Below are 19,242 nucleotides of genomic sequence, written 5' to 3'. Positions count from 1 at the left end.
GTCGAATTAAATTACATTAGGAAGCCATAAATATTATATTATGAATCTTAACTATACACAGTCAATTATTTTTATTAAAATTACAGGTTATAGTTCTTCCTGCAAAAATAACTTCTAGAGGTTTTTTGGTCTTAGCGATAAAACTTTTAAAATTATAAATTTATTTATTAGATATCTAATATTTTATGGAAAGATAAGAAAGACATTTATCTTTTATCATTTCCAAATAGCTTTATCTTGCAAATAAATTTGTCATAATTTTAAAATGTTTTTTTAGCTAATTCCAATAAGATTGCCAAATAAGATTGGAATTATATATTTGAAAGTAACGGTTGTTACAATTGGTACTACTTTCTTCAGTGTATTTTATTTTGTGGTTGTGGTACCTGTCACACTTTTAGATACGAGGATTAAATAGAAATCACAGAAGTGGAATGCCATTTATCTGAAAAAGAAAATTAGTTCCATCCAGTTAATTTAAATCATGAAAAAAAAAATTTCTAATATTTTGAAACCTGTCACTATTATTGTAAATATCTTACTTTATAAGTATCTTACTAATTCATATTCTTTTTTTTTAGGTTTCAATACTTCCAAGACAGAGGTTTCAATACTAGGTTTCAATACTACTTTCAACAGAGAAAAGGAATCAATATTTAAAATACTTTTGTTGGTTTGTAAAAAAAAATGAAATCTTAGTTTTAAATAAAAGTATTTTGAATTTCAGCTGACTAATTATTTAAATTTGAGCTTGAAAAATTCAAGCACCTTAGACATCTATCTTATAAAAAAGTAAGTTCCCACAAATAATTTTTTTTTTTAACTTTAGAATTCGGATAAGTGTCATATCAAGATAATTTAATTGAATTTATTAAAATTGCAGAAGAACTATGTATTTGAAACTTTCTTTCACAGTTTAACAAAAGAAGCAATTACTGCCGAAGGTGTAATCTTAAAAACTTCATGTTGATAAATGAAGATCTGTACTAGTGAAAAAATGTAAAGATATGCATTATTTTTTATATAATAGTAAGGTTAAAAATTAATAAATTAGGTGAACCGTATAACACCTCACGTTTGTAAATTCTTACCTTCGTTAGGTATAAAAAAAGAACAGCTTTAAGTTGAGCTATATTAAGCCTGACGTGTAAAATGTCGTATCTTAGGTTGATAAATTAATGCTTCTAAAAATACAAAAATATATACTTGAGGTTACAAAATAATAACCTAAGGTAGAACATGGAACATAATGAAAAATAACCTTTCAAATACACTCGTGGTTGATTTATAATAACTGGAAGTGCAAAATGGCACACCTTAGGTCAGTGTTTCCCAAACTTATGACTTTTGCGTACCCTTTCTAAATTTTTCGTAACTCAGTGTACCACTAATAAAAAAATTAATGTATTCTTTTAAAGACATTTTTCGTTTTTGGTTCAAAAGTTTTTTAGATACTAACCAACCATCCATATTCTATGTTAGGGATAAATATTATATTTTATAAAAATAATCAAAATAAGTAGAATTTATTACAAATCTTTACTATGAAGAAATTGCACAAAAATAAAAATCACAACTATCTGTTGACATCACCCACTAATTATTAGCTGTTAACTCTGCAAAAAATAGCCAATGGAAAAATACGCATTCGTAAATTTTCATGGCTAGCTTTGTTTTCAAATAAATTTTTTTGAAATTTTCGTTTGTTGCAAGATATTTCGCTTAAGAACGCGTACCCCCGCTAAACAGTTCCCGTACCCCTGGGGGTACGCGTACCACACTTTGGGAAACACTGCCTTAGGTAGATAAATAAATGCCTGTGCAAGCATAAAAATATACTTGAGGTAGAAATATAATAACTTGGGGTAGAACATAAAACACCTGACGTTAGTAGAAAATTACCTTTCCAACTGTCAAAAATTACAAATGAGGTAGATTTAAAATAACCTGAAGTATAAAACGGCTAACCATTGGTTGATAAATAAATACCTCAACAAGCATAAAATTAGATACTTGAGGTAGAACATAATACACCTCTCGTTAGAAAAAATCACCTTTCCAACTATAACAAGTAACACCTGAGGTAGGTTTAAAATACCCTGAAGTATAAAACGACACAACATGGGCTCATGAATAAGTACCTCTACAACCATAAAAATAGATATTTGAGGTTGAAAAATAATTGCCTGAGGTCAGACATATTACACCTCACGTTAGTAAAAAATTACCTTCTCAACTGTCAAAAAATACACCTGAGGTAGATTTACAATAACCTGAAGTGTTGAATGAAACACCTTAGGATGTTTAATAAATACTTTCACAAATGTAAAAAAATATACTTCAGATTGTTAAGATAACCTAAGGTTGAAAACGAAACACCTTAAAGTAGTGAATATCTCCCTCTCCACAGATGTAAACTGAAACACCTTAGGTTGATACATATATACCTCTGGAGGTATATTTAAGGTTAATTTTGAGGTATTCATTTGCCCCTTTTTCAACCTAACGACGTATTTAAATAACAACCTCCTTTATACCTTTAGAAATACCTCATTTAAACCCCGATTTTTCCTTAAGAGAATAGAGGGAATTTTTATTTCTTATTTTTGTCTATGAATGTGGTAACCATTCAAAGCGCAATCTTTGCGATAATTAAGGATGATATTTCAACTATGCTAAACTATTCCATTTATTACAGCATTATTTGATTTAAGTATATTAATATTAAGCTGTTCTTTATTTTTTTAAGTTTCACCAGAAATTAAAAAAAGTATAGCTAGACTAATATAGGTCATTCAAGAGTACAATGATTGTGTGTTTCCTCTTAATATATTGTGTACAATATGTACAGGCAAAACACAGGGAATTTTCTCTCCAGATCTGTGTGGCAACCCTGTAATATTTGATTCTGGATTTTAAAAAAAAATTAGTTATTCTGATTAGAACTGCCTGAATTATTAAAATATATAAAACTAGATACCGGAAAATAATGTCGTGCCGTTGCTAAGCGATTTTGATCTCTAACCTTCCTTTTAATTTTTTATAATCGTCGTTAAACAGCCATCTTGAGTTTGTGACTACCAATGTTCAACTTCGTAGCCTTGTAATTTTAAACCCAATCCATCATACAAGGGAACTCCTGAATCATGTAATGGGTGAAATTTAACCTCCAACCCATAACCCGTCTACCACTGAAGTTACGGTGGTCAGTGCGAGCCAGGTGCAGAATTCGTGTCTACCAGTCAAACGTTGAGATTCAAACCCACGCCATATCATTGGGAGGTAAGCGTTTCATCTCTTGAGGATTAAATTTAAAAAATTTTTTAAATACTTTTGTTTACTTTTTTCTTATGATTTTCTACGTTTTGAAAAAAAAATGGCAGTGTGATAAAAGGAACAAAGTAGTAGCAGGAATTCAGTCAACTTGCAATACATATAATAACCCATGAGTTCTTAAATAAAATGTACTTTATAACATGAAGTTTCTGAACAAATTCCAAACAAGAAAAATATGATAGATTAATTCATTTAACCCTTTGTAAAGAAGTTTACAAAAGCTATGAATGTTTACAACAAACTCTGATTTTCACACGATTAGACAATACGCACTTCAAAAATCTCAATAATGAAAAATCATTGACAATCATTTCGACATCTTTATAACTATAGATAACAAAGGGAATGCGACAGGACCACCTGAGGAAAGAGTTGGTGGTCCTGTCACCTCGGTCTTTGTTCATAGAAAGAGTTCAAGTTCATTGAGGGCTAACGACAAAAGAAAGAGGGGTTTAAATCACTTTCTCCAGATTTTTGCAATCCATTGATATGCAGGGGAAAATGTTGAAAGCACAAAAGCCTTTAACTGCTCTTTTTGATGTGATATTCTTGAATTTAAAAAGGAAATGAAAAGAAACTTAAATTCGTTTTCCATAGTGGAATAAATGGCTCAGTTTCGCATTGACATTAGAATAACAGTGTGTAAACGTAACAACAAACTGGTATCAGGTGTTATAATGGAGTGTTTGCAGCAATAGATTGTAACTGGTCTCACAACAATATGAAAACACCCTGTAAAAGTGTTTCACTGTAGAAGGACAGAACGCGTCAGTAAGCAGACATTCCCCAAAAAACGGAAAAAAGTAACGGTAAACCAACGAGAAACCAACTAACTCGTGAACAGTATCTGTCACTAAGGAAAGATAAAAACTGTTTATATATTTTAGAAATAGAGTTTTCAGAAAGCTTCATTCATGATACAACCTCTTTAACCTCTGCTGGACCTCTTAAAAAATTAATTATCTCATAGCGACTACTTACCATTTTCTTCAAAATCTTCTAATTACTCAAATCTCCCTCATAAATTAAAATATTTTTATTTATTATTTAATATTACAAAATAAATATGAAATAATATTAATAAATAAATACTTGTTCACATAACTTTTACAATTAGTATTTTTTTTTATCATTTCCAAAGTTGAAATTTGAATTTTTTACGAAATTAATCAAATTTTCGCATTAAAAATAGAAAAAATAAAATACAAAATAAAATTTTTTTCATTTAAAATTAACAAAAATCCATGAATAATAATGAAGATCATAAATGATTACAAATGAATAATTAAAAAATAAAAACCTTTTCACATATCGCTTAGAACTAATTAGTATTTCCTTTTATAAATTAATTCTAAGAGACATGTAAGGAAATTTAATAGATATTATTTATTTCACAAATCTCCAAATAAGAAATTGAAAAAAAATACGGAATTTAAAACTAATTAATTTTAATTATAATAATAACAAGATTATTATTCATTATTATTTAAAAATAATTTTAATTAATAAACTTTTTTTTACAATCCAAAATTAAAGAAAAATAAATCTAATAAATGAACGTAAAATAAATAAAAACTTATTCACATATCTCTTAAAATTTATCAGTATTTCTATTTGTTATTTCCGATTATAATTTCCGTTTCTCAGAAATCTGCTAATTGCTGAAAGCTCCACAATATAAGTGAAAAATATTAAATAAAATATAAAACTTTTTTCGTATATGATATAAAATAATTCGTTATTCCATTTTTAAGATTCGTATTAGTTTTTGAATTGATTATTTATTGAATTGATATCGTCTGGAAATAGATGTATGCGTTTTAATAATCATTAGCTTTTAAAAAGTTACGAATTTCGCTTATTTGCATGCGTATAAGTTATAAAATCTTTTTGATTCAACCGATAAATTTTGAAAAATGTTTTTCTCCCCTCTTTTGGATATAACGGTTACAATTTAAAAGTGTCAGACTATAGCTTAAAATTCACAATCGAGTTAATTAAAATACATCTATTCATTTATTTAATTACTTTTTTCTTCTTACATTTGAGTATGATGTGCTAAGGAAATGCACTTACGCACGATTGATGTACTAAGGAAAACGTATTTCTCGATTCTGATCTAATACTAGCTTATAATAAAAGAAGAGAAAAAAAATTATTATTTTGATTACATTATTAAATAAAAACAAGTTTGCATTTAATTATTACCCAACCAGTAAAATAATAGTAATATTTTTGCAAGTTTCTAATTAAATATGAAAGGGACAATTTATATTTATTTTTTTCAATCAAGTATTCGTAAAAAAGTACAAGAAAAATATATGCTTAGGCTATTTAAAATATCTTTTAAGAAGTAATATTTTGTTACAAACAATGTGTTTATATATATATATATGTACACACATTCTTTATAATAAAATGTTACTTTTTATAACGAAGGTAAATTTTTATTGAATCCTGTGAGTAATTGTATTTAACTTCTAAGGAAATAACATTGGACAACATAGTTGTTTTCTTTGTATCTTTTTTTTAAATAATAATAATAATAGGGATCTACCACAGCATCACTTTTCAGTTTGACCACCTTGCGAACTAAGCTGCAATACCCCATACATAATGTCTATGTGAAATATTAACTATCTGTCATAAATTTGCATTCATAGTTATGAAAGTCAAGAAAGTGGGGGGGGGGGAGAAATAACAACCAATTCAGAATCTTATCTGAACTTGTTGCCATTGTCCCTTACAATGGGGGGATAGCCCCTTCCCACCCCACCTGCTAACTAAACTTTATCAACACTAACCAATGAGATGGGTTTTTAACTCATTGCAACATATAAGAGTTTCATAAGGAGTATATTCTGTGTGTGCATCTATAATACAGCATCTCTGTACATTCAGTCTCGTTCTTAAAAACGTAGTTCTTTCTCTTCAGTTTTGGCAGTTTTAGTTTTGTTTTTAATTAAATAACCGAGTGTGTTTAAATGGAAATGTTCGATCGGTGGTATTTTAGTGTAGATCAGTTAACATCTACGCCAAGTAGGAAACACGGAGTGTCCATCGAGAAAGAAATGAAGTATCGCCAACATGCTGCAGCCTTCATCCAGTCCATGGGAAATCGCTTGCTACTGTATCCTTTTTTTTATATATATATTTTCAAATGTATTAACTGGTGTTAATTATATTGTATTTTGTGTGAACCGGTATAACAGTTAACTAGTTCGTAAGTTTGCACGTTTTTTATGTTTTCTCAATGCTATTAACATGATTATATTTATACATTAAAAATTTCTAGTTTAGAAAAATACAGGAGGAAAACTGCCACTAATTAAAAATTATGCATATAGTTTAAACGTTTTTAATAAATTAACGATAATAGCAGTGTAAAAATTATTGTTATGATAAATGTGTGATACTAATATTTATAAATATGGTATACTAATAGAATAGTTAATTTTTTTTAATAGATTCTTTTTAATATCAAAATCCAGCACGTGTTTGCTATACATATGCCTGTTTTGTTTACATTTATGCATTCTTTTTTTTAAATATATTATTTTTGGAACCACCAAAAGCCATAACATTAAAATTTAGGAGTTTAATTCTTTTTTGTAGTTTGAAATGCATGCGAGACGAAATATATGCTTTAATGTTTTATGAGTGGATTTTTACTCTTGTTAAATTATATGGCAGTAATATACATCGGTACAGAGCAATAACTTTATTTTCAGAGTTTAATTAATATTGTCTTTAATTTGTTTTAAATAAATTTCTCTTTCTTTTAAAAATTTCTCTGATATGTAAGGGCTAGTTTTTCGTTTAGTTTTATTTTGTATTAAGTATTTATACACGAGAGAAAGTGAGTTATTTCTTTAACTTTGTATTAGAGATCAATTGTGCATTAGTACTGCTATCGTTTTCATGCATAGATTCTACATGATCCATTCTTTTGTGGAGGTTCCGATGTTAGTAAGTGAAAATTTGTTATTTTATTATCTATTTTTTAAATATATTTTTTTTCTATTTAGTATCAAACCTTAAATAACATGTACAAAACTTTAATCTTCAGTTAAAGTTTTTATTTATACTTAAATCAATTTTAATGTAAAAATGCTATATTCCCTTACTAGTTTTGAACTACAGAACTTTGCGTTTTAACTCAGCTTTTTCAGATTTACATTATTTTTTTTAGGTATACGACTGGTTTCGATGCATTTCTCTTCTTTTCTTTTTTTAAAAAAAAAGCTTCATTAAAGCGTTAATTTTATATTTTGTAAGATGGGGACCCTAAAATTATATGCTTAATTTTTCTCCATACTTAAGTATTTTTTTAATCCAACTTTACCTGTGTTCTTTTTTATTAATTTGAGTTTAAAAAAACAAATTCAGCTCTACAAATGTACAAAGACAAATAAGACAAGATATACAAACGCAAATGTATTAAATGTACAGCTATACAAAGACAGATGTATAAAATTTACCGTATTAGCATAGTGAGAGTTTTGAATCTCTTAATACAATATGAAAAAATTTGTAAGTGCTTCAATATAATACTGTTGCAAAATCAAACAGAAAAACCTTTACATTTCTAAAACTTTTACCATTGATATATTGGAGTACAGCAATTTTTGAGTTCTTAATATCTTAAAAGTTAGTGCAAAAAATTACTATTAATGCTAAAAATCATTGCAAACTTATAAATTTAAATTTGAAATATGATTATTTAATTTTATTTGATGCTATACGAAGGGAAATCCGAATTTTTAAAGGTTTTAATTATTTTTAATTATTTTAAAAAGGTTTATTTAATTTAAATAATGGGTTTTAAACATAATTCGTTTTTAAGAAGACAGGTAAAAACTCATTGAATATGAATCGAAATTGAGTAAAGTGAAGATCAGATAATATGAATACTAAGTATTTTTGTATACATCAAAAACATTAAATTAATTTATATATTTTGAAATTTATAATTCCGAAGCTTTCTACGAATAACGAAATCACAGACATATTCATACGAAAAGAATATTCTACTTATTTTGACGAAATTATTATGTCTGTAAAACAATGGACTTTTACGCTTTTTAATTTAAATAGGATGCAGAAAGCATGTTTTTTTTATATTTCGTAAAGCTTATTTTCATTAATGTGTTTTATGATGAGAAAGAAAATTTCAAATCTTGTGAAAAACTACTTTGTTTATTTCTTTCCCCATTTCTTAATCTCATTCTAACCACGTTCTTACAGTTTTTTTTCCCCTTCATTTTTTAATCACATTCTAACCATATTCTCGCTCTCTTTTTGCAGAGACTGTCGGCGGCTGCCGTATTTCTAGCATCTAAAGCAGAAAGTCAGCAAAGGAGACTGGAACACGTGGTTAAGTTGTCCCATTGTTTAATTAATGGACATACGGCAACGTTAGATGTTCGCTCCACAGTAAGTACGATTGACTTACATTTTAATAATTGTTGTTTTTACTTTAGAATAATAGTATTAGAGTTAACTTAATCTTCATTAATCAGCAGTTTTTTTAAAGTTTGCTTCATTATTTGGTATTTTTTTTAAATCCAGCTGAAACTGTATTCTTGTTTATTGATTTATGATTGTACTTGTTTGTTTAATGTTTGACGATTTTATACTATCTAAATGCGTATGGTTAAGCAACTTTATTATTTTAACTTTGAATATATGGTTTTACATTATAGGAGGTGTATCCAAGGTTTTTTCTTCTTTTTTTTTTTCCAAACATTTCTCTTTTCGTTTACTCCCTTTTTTCCGATTGCAGTGAAAATCTAAAAAAGTTAACTTTAATGGGGTTTTAATGGCCTAAATTCTAATTATTCTAAGTTTAATGTAAAATAATCATTTTCAGATTTATTTATATGAAGAATTTAGCGTATTTTTCTTATTTCAAGGTTTTCTTTTTATAAACTCTAGTAGTTATTGATGAAATTACTTTTACCCTTAATTTTTTTTAATAAAGATTTACAAATTCTCCGTAATATTTCAGTAATATAGCGAATACAATTATTTAAATTTATATATATTTATGAATTGATGAACAATTTAAACTGAACGGTTACCTTTGTATGCTTAATTTATATGTTTTAATTTATTTTTTTTTATTCGTTATCTATTTATTTATTTTTAGGGAACAGTCTATATTTGGTTACAGTACCAAAATTAAATAACTTTGATGTAACTGTTTTGAAATAATAATAGTTTACAATAATATTTTATTTTATTTTGTGAGTTATACATATATATATATATATATATATAAGAATTGAATTTCAATAGTTGTTTTCTAAGTTTCTAATGATTTTTTTTCTCCATCCAGGCTTATCAGAAAAAGGAGCATGAATTAATTGCACTTGAACAAGCTTTGCTTTTGACTTTAGGTAATTTTAGCATAATTTATTTTTCTATTTCTAATTATTTATATGGCAGATTTAAATGTTTTGGTAAAGAGTAAAGCCGTAATCCAACTCCAGGACATTCTAAATTTTACAAGCAACAATTAAATTTCTTGCACGCGTGGGCACTCGTTTTTTTCCGTCACAGTTTTTACATCAACAGGCCGAAAACCTGAATTTACGGAATGAATTTGCAACACTATCTTCATAAATACGAATTTGTCTGCTACTTAACGCAGGCAGATTGTTATTGTAAAAGTCCTAGTCCTTTAAATTTTATCCTTGAAAAAATTATGAATAAATTTAAATTAATGTTTTATCAATTTCATACGAATATTCTAAAAAATGGAATAAATTAAACTGTAATCAAGCAAAAGAATTTTTTTTTTTAATTTCTGTTCTTTGTGGCGTTCTATTAGTGACGACGTTCTGTTTTGTTTGACAGGAAAACGGATTTTAAAAAGAGAAGAAAAAGGACTATCTTTTGAAAAACAATAAAGGCCCATGTCGAACTTAAATATTCCCATCGCTTTATTGAGAGTTTATTTATTTGTATTTCGCTCAGTGTTTATTGATTGTTTATAATTTTGAATAGTTTTGTTTGTCTACAATATAGTATCAGATAAAATTGAGTTACTTTTTTTTCTTCCAGGATTTGATTTGAACGTTGACCATCTTCATCCCTATGTGGAACGGATTTGCAAAATGGTTAATGGTGAGTATTTTATTGCATTAATAAAGCTTTAACTTTAGTTTTGATTCTGGAGCGTTCTTAATAAATTTAACTGATTTAACGTGAATTGTCAAAAGTGAAGAGTAATTCTTTTTTCTGTTTATAAATACAGGCGAAATCAGTTTAACTAGTTTTGTCTTATGATATACTAAATTGAATTTTCTTGCAAATTCTTCAAGTTTATAGCTTTCAGAGCTAAAGTTTAATTTTGTGTTTATTTTTTTTACTGTGTTTTTTTACACACTAAATTAAAGAAATTTGATAAAAGCCAAAAATTCGAAGAATCTTTGAATTTAAGAAAAACTTCTTTTGTAATGTTTTAACCTATATTTTTACTATTATTTGGAGGGCAAAAAATTTAAATAATTTTTATGATTGTTAAACCAATATTTATTTAACATTTTCAAAAACACAATTTTTACTAGTTAAATAAATTATGATTCCTTTTCTAACTTTAAAGGTCTAATTCTAAAAATATATATATATATAATATATGTATACTTTTGTTTTTAATTTTCTACGAAATTTTGCTCAAATTTATTAAAAAATTCTTTTTTAACGTTTTTTAAACAATTTACATTAGTAAAATGTGCCTTTGGGGTTAGTAAAATTGTAATTTTATCTTGCTTTAAAAAGATTATTTTATTTTAATTTTTTTTTTTTCTATTTACAGCCGGAAAAGATCTTACTCGAGTGTCAAACCTCATCGCTACAAACAGGTATGATATTTTATATTTCCCATGTATTTTAATCATACCTTATTTTTTTCTGTTTAACCTGATTTATAGAAATTTTGTTTCTATTGGGTTGGCAACTAAGGTCCCGTCTCTTTTTTCTCGAATGTTATTAAAAGTTTACTGTGAGAAAGGGTAGTTCAATTTCTTCCCTTGTCGTTCGGCAAGAATTTTCGTCTAAAAGTTTAATCCCCTCAATTTTCAACGAAATGTTCAGAACGAGGTACGTCTTTCAGTTCAAAGTTGACATTTTTAAATTTTCCATACGACTTCTTCAGCTACGGCATTCTCTCCATGCACAGCACATATATTACGAGCAGCTTGTGCCGTCTCAGAACCTAGTTTAAAGACAAAAGAAAGAAAGAAAAAAAGGGTCGACAATACTAGTTTGTCAGAACTTGGATGTTCCATTTCAATATTTTGAAAATAATCACAAATTAACTCGAAAAAAAAATTTCAATAGAACAAATCCTCTTTTGAAGGAACTAAAACGTGCCACATACGCATGCAGAAAGCAAAAAATTTTAAAATAAATGGTGGGATCGCATAATTTATAAATTTTTATTTTTGGAAACTACTATTTACTAATCTCTTATCTTTACTATTTACTAATATTTTATCTTTTTAATTTAGCTTGCATCTGACCAACATGTGCCTCAAGTACAAGCCTAGAGTAGTTGCTTGCTTTTGTTTTCATTTGGCCTGCAAGTGGACTAATTGGGAGGTAAGATTTAAATGAGATGTTATTGACATTGACTCTAATTTATAATTTGATTTAATTATTTTCAGGAATTAATTCTTTATTGTATGAAAATAATGTATGCTTTAATTTTAAAAAAATTAATGGCTGTTTTAAAAAAAATTTAACACAAGCAGGAATTAATTTTTTCAGAGGTTTGTTTTTTTATATTAATCACAGTTTCTTAAGCTTAATTTCTTTTAATTTTCATAATAATGTGTAATGGAGATTTAATTTCTCTTTTAATTTATCCTTTTTTTTGTATAAAATAATTTTCTTTTACAATGATTATTAATTTTTATTTAGTATTTTAAAATAGGAAATTTTTTTTGTGCGACTTTAAATTATTTTTTTAATTTAAATTCTCTTTATCAAGAATTTTCGACGGTAATTTAAAACTGTATAAGAATATTTTACTTAGCACTCCGATATGTTATTATCGTTAAAAAGGGTGCTTCAATTTTTTAAGTCCAAGATTCCGTCTCTTTAAGATGGTTTTAGAAGAATACATGAAATTTATTGCAGAAAAGTGCATTGAATTACTCAAACTTGACAGTTCTTAGAAACAGTTGGAATACATAAAACTTTTAAAGCATACTGTGTACGTTTATTGTAAATTAAAAATTTATATCCAATAGCATTTACTAATATATTTAATTTCAGATATATTTTTTGAATGAAAAAAAAAGTTTTAGAGGAGAAATAATAGTTCAGTTTCAATTGAAACATCAAAACTCATATTTTTTCTGATTGTTTTCGTGTAACACGATTTCATGATGAATTGCATGAACTCAAATAATATCTCTGAACATTTGTACTTCACGTTCAGAACACTTATGTGTAATTAGAAAATATTTCATTTGCTTTTTAGCTAAATTTCAAAATTGATTTCTAATTAATAAAATTAACAATTTAGTTTAATCTCAGCTAGCGTAGATTACTCCCGATTTTCTTTACTGTTAAAAGTAGTTCCGATAAAACTATTCTATTTAGTTTTGAATATTTAAGTACTGAAAGATTAAAACTCTTGCTAAATTTAATCCAATAATGTGTGTGTATATATAACACAATAAAAAGATATAAAAAAAAAGAACACAGATAAGTGAGAACACAGATTTTTTCTACAAAAATTAAGAAAAAATAATAAGTCTTATTTCCTGTGCATAAGCTGCAAGTACATAGAACCTATGAAATAAGTTAAAAATACAAAGAAAGCAAGAAAAATGTATTTTTAAAGAAAGAAAAATAATTGCTAAATAAATTATTTAAAAAATTTTTTTTTTAAAATTAAGACTCTAAAATACAAAATAAGGAAAAGATAAGATCTCATTCTCATCTTACAGCATTATATCTTTTTCTTTTTTTTTCTCCGGCTTCTTAATTTTTTTAAAATTCTCAAAACTTTTTTAAGCAATTTATTTAGCAATAATTTTTCTTCTATCTTTCTCTCTATACACATAATGTTTAAAAATATGTATGGTATATTAAATTGCATTTCATTCTCTGCTTTAATTTTACAGATTGAACCTTGTTCAAAAGGAAAGGACTGGTTTCTTTATATTGATCCGAGTGTGTCTTATAAAACTTTGGAAGGTACGCATCTTTTCTTTTTTTTTCTCATTACTTTTATTGATAACGTTTTTATTCCAATAAATTACAGGGAGGGATTTTGTGTAGCGTAACTTTTTAAGAATTAAAATTTCCGAATCTTATTTTGAGTTTTTATATTTTATTAATTCGTCTATTAGAGAAAATTTATAATGTAAAAATATTTCAACTCGTTCTCTTCCAACTTGATCTCTTCCATCTGCAGTCGAAACTGTTCTTGCATAATAGTTTTTCTTTCTTTCTTTTTCTAAGAAAATGTAATGTTTTTATGAAATAAGTGAACCGGTTTAGTGTTTTTAACTCTTGATAATTCCATTTAAAGTGTGAAAAAAACACGTAATAAAGATATATTTTTATATAATATGCTTTCAACAACAGATATTGTTGTGTTAAAAATGGTTATACTTTTTGTCTAGCAAACAATAAATTTGTTCCATTTTTATTAAGTTTAATTTGTCACTACATTTTAATTACAGTTTATAAGGGTCTTTTAATTTTATAGGAATCTCAGCTCTCAAACTCTCTTAATTGCTTCTCCTTCGTCATTCTTTTTTCCCCTTTTAAACATCAATATCTTCCACAAAAACACAGAATATTTAGTTTTCAAAGCATACCATATACATAACATTATTGTAGCTTAATGTGAGAACATTTTATGAGCTTGTTAAAAATGGCAAAATGGACGATTACTTCGATTTAAAAAATAAGCGTCTGAACTTGGAAGAAAAAAAAAACTTTAACTTGAAGTTTACAGATTGCGTGACTCAATAATATTGAATAAATGAGAATTAACTGTAACATTATATAATAACAATTCAAATAGGGAACGGTTTTCATTGCTCGTTATTAAGTTTTTTAACTTAGAAAAATTTCTTTATAAAAGTTAAGATTTATATCTGGCAACACGCACATAATCTCTCGCTCTTGTTTTTTTTTCTTCTTTTTTTTCCAGCTACTTTGATTGAAATTAACTAGAGCTTATAAAATAAAGAAATAAAAATCTCATAAGGGAAAAATAAATATTCTACAACAATTGATGTCACAACTAAAAGCCAAAAGTTAGAAAAAAAATTCTTAAACTAACAAATTGTAATTTCGAAACAAAATTTAGTTAAAATCACACATAAAAATGCTCTTCCAGCTCGTCAAATTTAAACTCTGTAGTTGCATTTCAGCGGGCTACAGATCAACCGCGTGTTTTCTTTGTTGTTTTTTTGCGCAACAAAACAAAATATAACGTTAAATTGAATGCCCAATAAATCAGTTTTTAATATTTTGCTACTCAGAAAATTGAAGATCCATTTTTCTTTAATTTTAAAACTTCTAAAAAAGGAAAATCCGGAATACATGATGATGATGAATTAGGAGTCATGTCCAAAAATACGTAAGAGTCAGACATTCTGAAATTTCAAGAAATCAGTATTTAATGAATGTGTTCAAGAATATCAAACTGTTTGATATACTCTTTGTAATGATTTTCTCAATCGATTAAGTTTTATAGATATTTCAATGGTTTTTATTTTTTCCACAGGTCTTATTCATGAATTCCTCGATGTCGTCGAAATTAGTCCTCACAAATTAAAGCAGCGATTTGTTCAAAAGGTAAATTTGCTTCTTATTTATAAGAACAATGCTACGTTATTTTAAAATTTTTAAATTTCCTTGTAAGCTTGTGTAATAGGTTTTCTCACAGAGTGATATTTATGTTATCAATATTTTATTTATAAGGCTTTGCTATTTTACTAAACTTGCATTTTTTTATGCTAAATGTAAATTATTCTATTATATTATGAAAGGAAATAGAATCTTCGTAACTTCAAAGTTTAAAGGAAACAAATTTTTTAATTGTATTCTAACTGTCTACGCAAAAACTGTAATTTCTATATTGGATATTCAACACAATATTATAATCATTTAAATAACTTCAACATAATAATTTAAATATAATATAAAATAATTTTTCAAGCTATAATAAATCAAGCTTAGTTATTACTCTCTCTCTGTCTGTCTTTTAAGTTGCTTTTGACATAAACTAAAGCACGAAAATAAGCGCCTATAAAATAAAGATCTTGAGAGTGGGATAAATAAATTTTCTGTCAACAATAAATAAATAGTCATAAAGCAAAAAAAGTAATAAAATTTCAGAAGAAAGCACTTGCATTTGCAACAACTTTTGAATAAATTCGTACTGCAAAAGAATCTATGTCCATGAACAAAAAATCCAATTCGAATATTTGAAAAATGGTTAATATATATATTTTTTTAATTTGTATTCGTTCTATTATTTTATTTTTTTTAAAGTGCTGAAACCACTGTTTGAAAATATTCCTCAACTTTGCACATTTTCAGACATAATATTATACAAAACTTATGTAAACCAACTACATTTTCATACTTGAGATGCTTAATGTATTTTTTTCCCCTGATTTTCGTATAAAAATTTTAAAAACTATTTACATATCAATTTTAAGCATACGCTTTTTTTTTATTATTATAATCTAAGTATAGTTTAAATAAATTTTACATATGAATTTTGACAATGACTGGTAATTTTTTAGGAACCCCATATATTCCAAATTTAACGTACTTACAAGAGATTTAAACTGAAATTACATATCTAGGAATTTACTTTTAAAACACCAAAACTTAGTCTAGTTTTTATTTTTTCATTTAATGACACATTTATATGCAATCTATCTTTTACTAAATATTACATTCTTTTCTCTGTGATAATTTAAACCCTTTGTGCTTTTTCAAATATTTATATGCTTATGTTTTATCTTAGGTTCACAGAATGCCTGAAATAAAAATTGAGGAATCTTCCAAAATCAAAGTAGAACCTGATGTTTCGATTAAGACTGAATGTAAACAGAATGGTGCCTCATTATTCGGAAAGGTGAAAGCTGAAACGGCATTGGAAACAAAATCCATTTCAACTGTCCAATCGGAAACAAGTCCTCTCAAATTAAACCAGCATTTCATTCAAAAGGTAAATTTGCTTTTTATTTATAAGTACAATTCTTTGTTATTTTATCAGATTTGTATTTTTTTTTAAATTATGCTAATGTAAAGGATTTTACTGCAGGATATTATGGAAGGAAATAGTCTTTGTAACTTCCAAGTTTAAAGGGAACAAATTTTTTAACCATATTCAAACCAGCTACTCAAAAATTATAATCCATTTACCGGATAAACAAAGCAATATTATAATTTACGTAAATATTATTTAAAAAAATTTTTCAAGCGAAAAAAAATTACACACTTAAAATTGAAAATTTTGCTATTAGATTCAGTCGAATTTACATTTTATTCACATTTCGAGTAAAAAAGTGAAACAATATTGTTACTTATTTATTACTCTCTCTCTGTCTGTCCTTTTAAGTTGCTTTCGACATAAACTAAAGCAAGAAAATAAACGCTTATAAAATGAAGATCTTGAGAGAGAGAGACATAAATTTTCTGTCAAAAACACTAAAATAGTCATTAGTTGAGCAAAAAAAGAAATGAAAATTCAGAAAAAAGCACGAATTTCAACAGCTATTGAATTAATTTGTAATTCAAAAAAAAATCATTTTACGTGCAAAAAGAAAAAGATTTAAAAACTTAAAAATGATTGATATTTTTTTTATAAAAATTATTAGTTCTATTTTTTATCTACTCCAAATTTAACGTACCATTATTACAGGAGATTTAGGCTATAAAATAATGTCCAAGGATTTAATTTTTCCTTTTAAAATACCAAACTTCTCCTAGTTTTTTCCTTTTTCATTCAATGACGCATTTATAAACAAACTTTTATTAAATTTTTCACTCTGTTCTTTGAATTAATTTGAACCATTTTTGCTTTTTTCTCAACCATTTATATATTTTATTTTAGGTTAACCAAATGCCTGAAATTAAAATTGAGAAACCTCCCAAAATCAAAGTAGAACCTGGTGTTTCGATTAAGACTGAATTCAAAAAGAATGGTGCCTCATTATTAGGAGAGATGAAATCTGAAATGCCATCACCAACAGAATCCATTTCGACAGATTCTAAAATATCGGTGAAGATTGAAACTAAACATTCTATATCTTTGAAAACATACATCGAAAGAAGAAAGAAAGAAAATGAGCTGAACAAAGCGCCTTTTTCACCATATGTTCGTAATGGCACTGTGATCAAGTCAGAAAATCTAAAAGATCGCCCTATGGAACTGCCGTTACCTCCATGGCATAGAAATTTAAAAAAACACATTGCTGTGAATAGTCTAAAAGTGCCAAAGAAAGAAGTTGCAAAGGATATTTTCCACTCTAAAATCGCCACCACAGCTGTTAAGCGGTTAAGCTCTGATGACAGCGATAAGCCTTTCACTAAACTCCCAAAACTAGATCATTCAGCGATGATCTAACAGCTATTATATGCGTGCTTGTCAAAGTGCCTTCTACACAGAATTAAAAACAGAATCTGTCATTGTACGTAAATGTAAAAACATTTTAAATTTGTCTGTTGACCTATAGAGTTATTCCCTTGGTTTGATTGTCTAATCAATATGAATGTGATATTTATCATCTGAAAGCTTTTTTTAGTGCTTCTGTAATTGTAATTCTTAGTTCTAGTCAAAGTGCCTTCTACACAGGATTCAACGTCTGCCCTTTGTTATTTAAAACAGAATCTATCATTGTACGTAAATGTAAAAACATTTTAAATGTTTCTATTGACCTATAGGGATATTCCCTTGGTTTGATTGTCTAGTCGATATGAATGTGATATTTTATTTTTTATTCCTTTATATATGTTTTTTTTTTTTTTTTGAATATTTCATATTTTGTATGAGATATGTGCATGCGCTAATTTTGTGATTGGTATTAGATTTTCATTATTGTTTTAGATTTTAATGAATTCTCCAGTAGAATTGTATGATTTACTACAGCAGAAAAAAAGTAAAAATAATTTTTTTTTTTTTTTTATAAAGTTGAATGTAAAAAAATATATTTTTCTTTTTAAATCAGTTAGGTTTTTCCAACGTACCTTGGGACTTATTAAGTCTTTATAAAACTAAAAGATGGTAAAAATTTCAATTTAAACACCTTTACACTTTTCTAAAACCATATTTCAAATCATGTTTTAACGCAAGATTAAATTAAAATTAATGAAGAAAGCAATGTGTAATATTTTTCCGGTGGAAACTAATTTATGGTGTCTATACTGATGAATCAATTTGTATCACTCATTTTTATCAATAAATTTAATTACAGTTTGAAAACACTTGTTTCAGTTGATGAAAGGAATGTGCCTTTGTATGATTTTCTAGATGAAGTGAATTCTGTATTAAAATATTTTTTTATAGTGCACATTATCATGCATTATCAATACTATCCAATTATTGTACTTATAGCCATTCCACTAGTATTGATTATTATTCCTTAATTTTGAAAAGAATAATGAATATATAAATCAAAAATTTTATTTCATTTGATGGAATGCGATTTCCTAAGGGAAATTAATTCTTTGCACAAAAGCATCCCAGTTTATAGAAATGATTTAAAATACCTAACTTTGAACAATAAAATGCGTGTTATTGACGAATGATTTATCTTAATCTAATTAAATTCTGTAAATAAGTATAATGTTGTTGTCTATTGTTTATCTTATAAAAACTTTATATTTCTAATAAATTGTTTTATTTACTTTTTA

General features: G+C 26.6%; 1 protein-coding gene across 1 annotated transcript; it reads left to right on the top strand.

The window, feature by feature from the left end:
- The first annotated feature begins 4,977 nt into the window (after positions 1-4,977).
- LOC107445703 (uncharacterized) lies at positions 4,978-19,242 on the top strand. The gene is made up of 11 exons (XM_087158890.1): positions 4,978-6,466; positions 7,224-7,305; positions 8,644-8,772; positions 9,677-9,737; positions 10,405-10,467; positions 11,159-11,204; positions 11,853-11,943; positions 13,479-13,551; positions 15,098-15,168; positions 16,352-16,555; positions 17,444-19,242. The coding sequence occupies exons 1-11, from the start codon at positions 6,321-6,323 to the stop codon at positions 17,954-17,956; spliced, it is 1,479 nt and encodes a 492-aa protein (XP_087015016.1). The 5' UTR covers positions 4,978-6,320; the 3' UTR covers positions 17,957-19,242.

The sequence above is a fragment of the Parasteatoda tepidariorum genome, chromosome 3 (genome assembly GCF_982258835.1).
Source record: "Parasteatoda tepidariorum strain Cologne lab strain chromosome 3, Ptep-v5.0, whole genome shotgun sequence".
In the NCBI taxonomy this organism is placed as follows: domain Eukaryota; kingdom Metazoa; phylum Arthropoda; class Arachnida; order Araneae; family Theridiidae; genus Parasteatoda; species Parasteatoda tepidariorum.
This window is presented reverse-complemented; position numbering and strand designations above follow the sequence as displayed.